This window comes from Mandrillus leucophaeus, unplaced genomic scaffold, assembly GCF_000951045.1.
Source record: "Mandrillus leucophaeus isolate KB7577 unplaced genomic scaffold, Mleu.le_1.0 Scaffold35, whole genome shotgun sequence".
Taxonomy (NCBI): Eukaryota; Metazoa; Chordata; class Mammalia; order Primates; family Cercopithecidae; genus Mandrillus; species Mandrillus leucophaeus.
In genome coordinates this window covers 1,436,231-1,447,769 of record NW_012103698.1, presented here as the reverse complement: position 1 = coordinate 1,447,769, position 11,539 = coordinate 1,436,231, and the positions used below count along the sequence as shown (strand labels likewise).

The following is an 11,539-nucleotide window of genomic DNA, read 5'->3' as shown; positions in this document are numbered from 1 at the left end:
TTTTTTTGCTTTCCCTTTGCTTGGTAGATCTTCCTCCATCCCTTTATTTTGAACCTATGTGTGTCTCTGCACGTGAGATGGGTCTACTGAATACAGCACACTGATGGGTCCTGACTCTTTATCCAATTTGCCAGTCTTGTCTTTTAATTGGGGCATTGAGCCTGTCTACATTTAAGGTTAATATTGTTATGTGTGAATTTGATTCTGTCATTATGATACTAGCTGCTTATTTTGCCCATTAGTTAATGTAGTTTCTTCCTAGCATCGATGGTCTTTACAATTTGGCATGTTTTTGCAGTGGCTGGTACCAGTTGTTCCTTTCCATGTTTAGTGCTTCCTTCAGGAGCTCTTGTAAGGCAGGCCTGGTGGTGACAAAATCTCTCAGCATTTGCTTGCCTGTAAAGGATTTTATTTCTTCTTTGCTTATGAAACTTAGTTTGGCTGGATATGAAATTATGGGTTGAAAATTCTTTAAGAATGTTGAATATTGGCCCCCACTCTCTTCTGGCTTGTAGAGTTTCTGCCGAGAGATCCACTGTTTGTCTGATGGCCTTCCCTTTGTGGGCAACCCGACCTTTCTGTCTGGCTGCCCTTAACAGTTAATTTTTTTCTTTCATTTCAATCTTGGTGAATCTGACAATTATGTGTCTTTGGGTTACTCTTCTCAAGGAGTATCTTTGTGGCATTCTCTGTATTTCCTGAATCTGAATGTTGGCCTGCCTTGCTAGGTTGGGGAAGTTCTCCTAGATAATATCTTGAAGAGTGTTTTCCAACTTGGTCCCATTCTCCCCGTCACTTTCAGGTACACCAATCAGATGTAGATTTGCTCTTTTTTCACACAGTCCCATACTTCTTGGAGGCTTTGTTCATTTCTTTTTACTCTTTTTTCTCTAAAGTTCTCTTCTCGCTTCATTTCATTCATTTGATTTTCAATCACTGATACCCTTTCTTCCAGTTGATCAAATTGGCTACTGAAGCTTGTGCATGCGTCACGTAGTTCTCGTGCCACGGTTTTCAGCTCCATCAGGTCATTTAAGGTCTTCTCTACACTGTTTATTCTAGTCATTTGTCTAATCTTTTTTCAAGGTTTTTAGCTTCCTTGCAATGGGTTCGAACATCCTTCTTTAGCTTGGAGAGGTTTGTTATTACTGACCTTCTGAAGCCTACTTCTGTCAACTCGTCAAATTCATTCTTTGTCCAGCTTTGTTCCGTTGCTGGCGAGGAGCTGTGAGCCTTTGGAGAAGAGATGCTCTGGTTTTGAGAATTTTCAGCTTTTCTGCTCTGGTTTCTCCCCATCTTTCTGGTTTTATCTACCTTTGATCTTTGATGTTGGTGACCTACAGATGGGGTTTTGGTGTGGATATCCTTTTTGTTGATGTTGATACTACTCCTTTCTGTTTGTTAGTTTTCCTTCTAAGAGTCAGGTCCCTCAGCTGCAGGTCTGTTGGAGTTTGCTGGAGGTCCACTCCACACCGTTTGCCTGGTTATCACCAGCGGAGGCTGCAGAACAGTAAATGTTGCTGCCTGATCCTTCCTCTGGAAGCTTCGTCTCAGAGGAGCACCTGGCTGTATGAAGCATCAGCTGGCCCCTATTGGGATGTGTCTCCCAGTCAGGCAACACGGGGGTCAGGGACCCACTTCAGGAAGCAGTCCATTCTCAGAGCTCAAACACTGTGCTGGGAGAACCACTGCTCTCTTCAGAGCTGTCAGACAGGGATGTTTAAGTCTTCAGAAGTTTCTGCTGCCTTTTGTTCAGCTATGCCCTGCCCCCAGAGCTGGAGTCTACAGAGGCAGGCAGGCCTCGCTGAGCTGTGGTGGACTCCACCCAATGTGAACTTCCTGGCCGCTTTACCTACTCAAGCCTCAGCAATGGCGACGCCCCTTCCCCAGCCGGGCTGCCACTTCACAGTTCTATTTGGGACTGCTGCGCTAGCAGTGAGCAAGGCTCCGTGGGTGTGGGACCCGCTGAGCCAGGTGCGGTATATAATCTCCTGGTGTGCCCTTTGCTAAGACCATTGGAAAAGTGCAGTATTAAGGCGGGAGTGTCCCGATTTTCCCGGTACAGTCTATCACGGCTTCCCTTGGCTAGGAAACGGATATCCCTGACCCCTTGCACTTTCCGGGTGAGGCGATGCCCCGTCCTGCTTTGGCTTGCCCTCCGTGGGCTGCACCCACTATCCAACCAGTCCCAGTGAGATGAACTAGGTATCTCAGGTGGAAATGCAGAAATCACCCATCTTCTGTGTCAATCACGCTGGGAGTTGCAGACAGAGCTGTTCCTATTCGGCCATCTTGGAATCCAGCTCCCATTCATTTTTATAGATGAATGATATTCCATTTTATGGACATAAAACATTTTACTTTTTCATTCCTGGTTGTAGTTTGAGATCTGTGAGATTCTCAATTTTTCTGAAATTCATAATTTCATCAAATTTAGGAAGTTGCTGGGCATTATTCCTTCAAATATTCTTTCCATACCTTTCTCTCTCTCTTCTCCCTCTGATGAATTCCTACTATGTGGATGTTGATACACTTAAGGGTATCCCATAGGTCTCTCAGGCTCATCTTCATTCTTTTTATCATTTTTATCTCTATGTTCTCCTGGTTTCCTTTAGGTTCTTCATCCATGGTTTTTTTTATTTTTAGCTCTTTGAGCATATTTAAGACAGTTCATTTAAAATCTTTGGTCTGGTGAGTCTAATGCTGAGGCTTCCTCTTCGAAGCATGTATACTTTTTTAATCCTGTAAATATGCCATACTTTGTTTATATGGATGCCTCATAATTTTCCACTGAAAACTAAATGTTATAAAGTGACAACTCTGGAAACCACAATCTGCCCCCTCCTTGGGGTTTGTTAGCTGGTAATAATATGGGTTGTCTCTTTTACTTAGTAACTTTTCTAAACCATTTTTTTAAAGTCTGCATTCTTAGACCTGTGTGGCTACTGGAATCTATATTCCTTTAGCTTAGCGGTCAGCTAGTGTTTTGACAAAGATTTCTTAAACACCAGGAGCCAAAGACAAAAAAGAACAGAATATTCTCCCAGTCTTTGCACCCTGGGGCAATCCTTCAATGCTTAGCTGGGCCAATTAAAGCTGTTCCTTAGTCTTCACTTTTTGCTTGTACAGAGCCTGAAGGTTAGCCAGAATGAAAGCTTAAGGTCATCTAAGGTCTTTTCTGATCATATGTCCAGTCGTGAGAATATACATGGCTTTCTTCGTACCTCAATATACACAGAAGCTTTAAAAAGTCTTGTTCTTCCACAAATCTCCTTTCTGGACCCTTTCCTTCTCATGCTTGACAGTCTCTCTATTGCTTATCCCCACTGTTATCCCCTTCCCTATGTACACAATACTTCTGCCTTTAAATGCTTTTGGCAAACACAACCCAGGAAGCCACTCCAGCCCTGGGAACACTCTAAATTGGGGAAAACAGAGGCAAGTCCTTGCACGGGTCCTTCAGGGAGCCTCCAGACAGGTGAAAACACACAATGGCAAGTCTTTAAGAAAAAGGTCTGTATTAGTTCCCCTGGCACTAGTGACCTGCACCATGACTGTGGGTTGCCATCTTCCTGCCTCTGAACTGGGAAGGAGGGTATGGTAAACAAATTACAATATCACAGCACTTTCTTAATGTAATGTAGCAGCTTCTTTCTTTGTTGAACTTTTTCCTTATTTAAGTTTTGGCTCGATTTCAAAGTTCTGTGAAAGTTGCATGTGACAGTTTTCATCAGTTTACTAGTTGCTTTTGTGGAAGCATGGAGACCTGGACTTCGCTACTCGACAATTCTTGGTAATATCATTCTTATTAGCTCCATTTTATTATGTAAGAAACTGAAGCACAATAACATTTCCAAGGGAAATATTAAGTTATGAAGTTGGGATTTCAAAATCTAGGACACCTGACCCCAGAGCCTGGGCTCTTAACTACCATCTCAACTATTAATTATTTTGTTCTCCATAACAGAACTATTTTTTTCTTTTTTTCCCTTTTTCACAGTCTACCGCTAGCTTGTGAACAGAATTATTTTTAAAGCACTGTCTTCATGGTATGATCTCAAAATTGTAAGTGCCCTTCAACAGAACTTTTTAACCCCATGAGTAAGGTAATTAAAGCTACAAGTGACAATCCATTATTGATGCTGTCAGACAGACAGACTACAAGAGTAGTTTTGTTGCCAGAACATGCTATTTTTGATTAAGCACTGCGTTGTCAAAATTGCAATGGTTACAAAACTAAACATACTCTTACCATACAATCTAGCAATCATGCTCCTTGATAGTTACCCAGATGAGTTGAAAACTTACGTCCACATAAAACCCTGGACACAAATGTTTACAACAGCTTTATCTATAATTGTTATAATTTGAAAGCAATCAAGATGTCCTTCAATAGATGAATGGATAAACTGTGATATATCCAAACAATGGAATATGATTCAGCACTAAAAGGAAATGAACTATCAAGCCACCAGAAGACATGGAGGAACCTTAAATGCATATTATTAAGTGAACGAAGCCAATCTAAAAAGGTCACATATTCGTACAACTCCAACTAGATGACATTCTGGAAAACGCAAAACTATGAAGACGGTAAAAAGATCAGTGATTGCCAGTTCAAGGCGAAAGGAGAGACGAACAGGCAGAGCCCAGGGGATTTTTAGGCACTGAACCTATTCTGTATGATACTACAAAAGTGAAGATGTCTTTACACATTTATCAAAATTCATACAATGTACAATGCAGAGTGAACCTTAATGTAAACTACAGACCTTGGTTGATAATGACATGTCAACATGGTTCATCAATTATAACTGTGTGTCACAGTGGCGCAGTATGTTGATGACGGGGGAGGCTAAGTGTACAGGTATAGACAGGGCATGTGGGACCACTCCTTTTTTTTTTTTTTGAGACAGAGTGTTGCTTTATTGCTTAGACTAGCGTACAGTGGCATGATCATGGCTCACTGCAGCCTTGAACTCCTGGGCTTAAGTGACTCTCCCACTTCAGCCTCCCTTGTAGCTGTGACTATAGGCATGCACAGCCATGCTGGGTAATTTGGGTTTTGTTTGTTTTTAAGACGGAGTTTTGCTCTTGTCGCCCAGGCTGGAGTGCAATGGTGCGATCTTGGCTCACCGCAAACTCCGCCTCCCAGGTTCAAGTCATTCTCCTGCCTCAGCCTCCCAAGTAGCTGAGATTACAGGCATACGCCACCACGCCCAGCTAATTTTATATTTTTAGTAGAGACGGGTTTCTCCATGTTGGTCAGGTTTGTCTCAAACTCCCGACCTCAGGTGATCTGTCTGCCTGGGCCTCCCAAAGTGCTGGGATTACAGACATGAGCCACTGTACCCAGCCAACTTTTGCTTTTTGTAGAGATAGGGTCTCAATGTTTTCCAGGCTGCTCTTGAACTCCCGGGTTCAAGTGATCCTCCCACCTTGGCCTCCCAAAGGGCGTAAGCCACTGCACTGGCCTCTCTGTACCTTTTATTCAATTCTGTTGTGAACCTAAAACTGCTCTAAACAATAAACTCTATTAATTTTTTTTAAATTGTAATGTTAAATGTATCACATTATTACTTAAATCCAAAACAACTGAGTTAATCAAAATATTAAAGTGTTCTCTTTTATCATTCTTTCCTTAGAAGAAGGGACATGCAGAGGACCTTTCTTCCATAAACATATAGGTTTTTTTTTCTTTAGATGGAGTCTTGCTCTGTTGCCCAGGCTGGAGTGCAGTGGAACGATCTCGGCTCAATGTAATCTCTGCCTCCTGGGATCAGGCAATTCTCCCACCTCAGCCTCCCACGTAGCTGGGATTACAGGCGTGCCCCACCACGCCTAGTTAATTTTCCTTTTTTTTTTTTTTTGTATTTTTAGTAGAGATGTGGTTTCACCACGTTGGCCAGGCTGACCTTGAACTCCTGACATCAGGTGATCCACCCACCTTGGCCTCCCAAAGTGCTGGGATCACAGGTGTGAGCCACTACACCCGGCCCATAAACATATATATTTAATCAGAGCTTTAATGAAATAGGATGGAGGTACTGAATTTGTGAGTATCCTTTTTGTTTTTTTGAGACAGAGTCTCATTTTGTCACTCAGGCTGGAGTGCAGTGGTGCAATCATAGCTCACTACAACCTGTGCCTTTTGGGCTCAAATGATTCTCAGGCCTCAAGCACTCAAGTAGCTAGGATTACAGATGTACCCCACCACACCAAGCTAATTTTTGCATTTTTAGTAGAGACAGGGTTTTGCCATGTTGACCAGACTGGTCTCAAACCCTGGCTTTAAGTGATCCACCCACTTTGGGCCTCAAAAATGCGGAGATTACCACTGAACCCAGCCTGTGAATATCCTTTAAATAGGATTATAAGGTATTTGCCTTGGACCAAATTTTCAGGAAGAAAGATCAAAAGATAGTTAATTCTTTCATTTCTTTTGACTATATTTTGACTAAGTATTCCTAAATATTACTTGTGGTATTCAACAGGGTCACCTTTCAGCCAGTTTTAATCACTGTAACAAGACTGAAGCCTTGAATAGAACTCAAAGTATGCTGTGCACAGAAGACAAATGAAGAAAGCGCAAGAGCCAATATCCATATAAATGAATGTTCACCTTCAACAATAATTTTTTTGTTGTTGTTTTTGTTTTTGAGACAAGGTATGGCTCTATTGCCTAGAGTGAAGTGGTATGATCTTGGCTCACTGCAATCTCTGCCTCCCAGGCTCAAGCCATCCTCCCACATCAGTCACCCAAGTAGCTGGGACTACAGGCGCACGTGCCACCTTCTGGCTAATTTTTCCATCATTTTTTGTAGAGACAAGGTTTCACCATATTGCCCAGGCTGGTCTTAAACTCATGAGCTCAAGTGATCCGCCTGCTGTGGCCTTCCAACGTGCTGGGGTTATAGGCGTGAGCCACAGCGCCTGACTTAACAATAATTTTTTAAATATAATTTACAACAACAAATTATTGCTTAACTAGACAAACTGCATAAAATCTATTTTAAATGACAGCCATTGTTTTTGTGAGGAAAGATGGAAACTCACTGCTATGGTTTAGATATCTGTCCTCCCAAATTTCGTATTGAAATTTGATCCCCAGTGTCGGAGGTGAAATCTAGAGAGAGGTGTTTGGGTCACGGAGCCAATCCCTAATGAATGGCTTGGTGCCACTGTCCTTTCAGTAATGACTTCTCCCTCTATTGCTTCCTTGATTATTAAAAAAGAGTCCACTGCGTCCTCTCCTCCTCCTCCCTCTTTCCTTCTTCCTCCCTTGCCATGTGATCTGCACACACAGACTCCCCTTCACTTCCCACCATGAGTGGAAGCAGCCTCAAGCCCTCACTAGAAACAGATGCCGGCCCCATGCTTCTTTCATAGCCCACAGAACAGTGAGCCAAATAAACCTCTTTTTTTTAATAAATTACCCAGCTCCAGGTGTCCTTCCATAGCAACATAAACAAACTAAGACACTCTCACTTTCTTGGGGCCATAAATTGCTACGAAAAAGAGGTTTAAACTGTGCATACATGTGGACCTAGCAATTCTACCTCCAGGAATTTAGCCTAAAGATTATAAATGTACACAGAGATACAGCTACACATTATGAACATGACCTTATCCATAATAGGGAAAATTTGGGAACAACCCAAATATTCATCAATTGGGAGTTAATTATTAAAATCATAATAAAATGGAACACTAAGCAGCCATGAAAAGGTGAAGTAGTATTCAATGTACCAATTTGGTAGTAAAAATAAAAAATTATACAACGGTGTCTAATATGATCTTATTTTGGTTAATATGCATGTGCTCTGTGTAATCACACCAAACGCAAACTATTAGAACATAAAATTACAAAGGATTTTTACTTTTAAGTTATAGAATTAAAAACTTATCCCAATATACAATTCTTCAGACATCAGAAAATAAAGACTTAAAAGCAAATGTAGTTAAAATATTAATCACAACACTGCATAAAATTCCAAGATAATGAAACTCATAAATGTTCAAGAATAGAGAATTGAACAAATTGCAATGTACTCATACAATAAGACACTACACAAGCATTTAAGTAACAATGTAATACAATATTTACCAAACTGAAGAGATGTCCATGTTATATTGCTAAGCTACAAAAAAAGTCATATAATACATACTATAAGATCCCCTTTTTAAAATAAATATCAACATGCCCATATACAAAAGACTAGGAAAATAAATACATCACTGCATGGTATTATAGATTACTACTTTCTTCTTTTCATTCATTTCGTCTCCATTTTCACAGTGAATATATGCCTATTAGTAAGAGAAAATCCAATGAATATCTTTTTCCTTTTTTTTTTTTTTGAGATGGAATCTCACTGGTCACCCAGACTGGAGTGCAGTAGCGTGATCTCAGCTCACTGCAACCTCCACCTCCCACGTTCAAGTGATTCTCCTGCCTCAGCCTCCCGAGTTGCTTGGATTACAGGTGCCTGCCACCATGACCAACTAATTTTTGTATTTTTAGTAAAGACAAAGTTTCACCACATTGGCCAGGCTGGTCTCAAACTCCCAACCTCAAGTGATCTGCCCACCTTGGCCTCCCAAAGTGTTGGCATTATAGGCGTGAGCCACTGCACCCAGTCCTAACGGCTATCTTTTGTTTAAAAAAAATTAACAAAGATTGTCATGCCTAACCTACTTTCAGTTAAAATTCTGTATAAATAAAACTGGGGTTTGGGTAGTGAGAATACTTTCAGAATGGCAGAATAAGAAACTCTGAAAATCTACTCATCTATAAAAGCAACAAAAACACTGGCAAAAACTATCAAAATCAACTTTTGGTACTTTGGAAATTAATTAAAGTCTTTCAACAATACAAGAAATGTTTCTTCGAGAAAGGCAACTGAATCTAGGAAAGAAAAGCAAGCTTGAGATGTCTGTGGTTCACCCTAATCCCATCCCTCTCTCTCAAGTTCCTTAAAACCAAAGTCGCTGAAACCGTTAACAGCTGAGAAAAACAACAGCTTAGCAGCCACTGGGCAAAGGGGACAGGGGAAGGGAACACAGAGTTTCACTCTGTTGCCTAGGCTGGAGTGCAGTGGTGTGATCTCAGCTCACTGCAGCCTCTACTTTCTGGGTTCCAGTGATTCTCCTGCTTCAGCCTCCCAAGTAGCTGGGATTACAGGTGTGCACCACCATGCCTGCCTAATTTTTGTATTTTTGGCAGAGACAAGTTTCACCATGTTGGCCAGGCTGGTGTCAAACTCCTGGCCTCAAGTGATCTGCTCACGTAGGCCTCCCAAAGGAAAAAACAAATTTGGAGGTCCCTAAAAGACTGATCACCTGAGCTGTCTGGCAAATTGCTGGAAAGCTCCATTCTCAGGGCTTCTCTTTATCTGACCTGACTCAGAGATCACCTAGTGTCAACAGCCCTGTACTCAAAGCATTTGCCAAACACACTGAATAGCAATCCTTCAAGATCACAGCTGCCTGAGGTGACATTACCAACCGGGGCTACTGAGAGGCTGATTGGAAACTTAAAAGGAAAAACTGAAGAATGGGATGTCCACAGGGACTTTGGAAAGCTCCAAAATATTCCTGGAAATCTAGAAGGCCATATGCCCAGGGCTGTGCACAGGTCCAGGAGAGACCTGAGAAGGCCCTAATCACTCGCTGGCTGATCTTAAGGCTCTGTGCAAGCAGGAAGTAAAAGTTAAGGCAAAGTGGAAACTGTGAAAGAGGCCAGACACAAGGCCACGTATTATATGATTTCAGTTATATAAAATGTCCAGAAAAGGCAAATACAGAGACAGAAAATAGATTACTGATTGTCAGAGGCTGGGGGCAGGAAAAATGGGGAGTGACTGATAATGAGTATGGGGCTACTTTTGGGGACGATGAACAATTCTGGAACTAGACTTTGAGTGGTGCTTGCACAACTTGAGAATACTAAAAACCACTAAATTATATGCTTTAATATAGTAACTTTAACAATAACTTTTAGGCTGGGCGCAGTGGCTCACACCTATAATCCCAGCACTTTGGGAGGCTGAAGTGAGATGATTACTTGAGCCTAGGAGTTCCATACCAGCCTGGGAAACATGGTGAGACCCAATCTCTACAAAAAATTTTTAAAAATTAGCCAGGCATGGCGGTATGTGCCTGTGGTTCCAGTTACTTGGGAGTCTGAGGCAGGAGGATCACTTGAGCCCAGGAGGTCAAGGCAGCAGGGAGCCATGTTCACACCACTGTTCTTCAGCATGGGCAAGAGTGAGAGCTTGTCTCAAAAAACAAAACAAAACAAAACAAAACATAACTTCTGTCATATGTATACTATACCTTCATAAGGTTATAAAATTAAAAACTTTAATCAGCCTTATAAAAACCATAATCCAACATTGATAGCTGTCATCCTTCCTCTAAATTTTTAACTGGTGATGTTTTGAGGGATTAGTTATTATGAATTTGAAAATAGTATCCATACAATGCATATTTATGAAAACTTAAGGCATATTTACAGTTTTATTTACCTTATTTCAATTTTCCAAACTCTCTTTCAATTATATTTTATCACAGATAATTTTAGATGAAGTTTAAGAGTTCTTATTTTTAATAAGTTTCTTCCTGTTTACAGATATGTATTGAGGGATAATTATAAAAGCAATACAGGTGTACAGGAGAAAATATACAGAAAACACAAAGAAGAAACTAAAAATCACTCATGGTTATCATCCAGAGATCCAACCATTTTTAAGATTTTGGTCTATAGCTTCCAGACTTAACTTTCTTTTCAAATGTTAGCATCATATGCGGGAACAATTCAAAAATATATGAATATAAGAAAACTAAAATATGTGTTCAATGCCCCAAATCCCCAAATATACTTACAGTTTTGTCTCCAATAAAGGTAAGGTTTGTTCCATTCTCCTTAGCCTTTAAATATTAAAAAATAATAATAATTAATTCAGAACTTCTTGTTTTTAGCTGCCCAAGTTCCTGTAGCCTCTGTCTGAGCCTGCTCCCCAGGTGCAGCACTCCCTCCCTGGAGATGTAGCGAGCATGGGTGTCTCCTGCACCACCAAAGTTTTTACTGCACTCTCAGAAATATATAATGAAAACAATTACCTCCTGTTTTTCTCCTAAAAGAGGCAGTCGATGCATAAAATCTCCAGAAAAGCTCTATAAAAGAAACACAAAACTAAAAAAATTAAAGGTGTGTAAATACTAGAAGAAAAGTGTAGCTGAAAATACAAAGAAATGGTTAAAACAAAACACTACACCCTAACTAGTAAATATAATAACACAGCATCAGTAGACAAAACATTTCCAATTAACCACAAACAAGTGAATAAAACCCTGCTGGGAACTAGAAAATAGTATCAAACCAAAACGGCCATTCAATTTTTCTATGAGAATAATAAACATTTAAGAATGACAAAGTCTTAGATATAAGATGTATACTTAGGATAGAAGAATCTTAGATCACTTCCCCTCATTTTACAGGTGAGTAAAATGTGGCTCAAAACTACAAAGCTTTAGA

General features: G+C 40.6%; 1 protein-coding gene across 4 annotated transcripts in view; it reads right to left on the bottom strand.

Annotated features, from left to right (window-relative positions):
* TMEM87A (transmembrane protein 87A) overlaps nt 1–11,539 on the bottom strand; it is a 66,402-nt gene that overhangs the window by 42,290 nt on the left and 12,573 nt on the right. For 3 of the 4 annotated variants that reach the window (XM_011989250.1, XM_011989251.1, XM_011989252.1), the window contains 2 exons: nt 11,125–11,178; nt 10,888–10,932 (listed from right to left, as the gene is read on the bottom strand). In XM_011989250.1, coding sequence (XP_011844640.1) covers nt 10,888–10,932; nt 11,125–11,178 — 99 coding nt within the window. Of the gene's footprint in view, nt 1–6,824; nt 8,909–10,887; nt 10,933–11,124; nt 11,179–11,539 lie in introns of those variants that run through there. The other variant, XM_011989253.1, reaches the window with a different exon arrangement.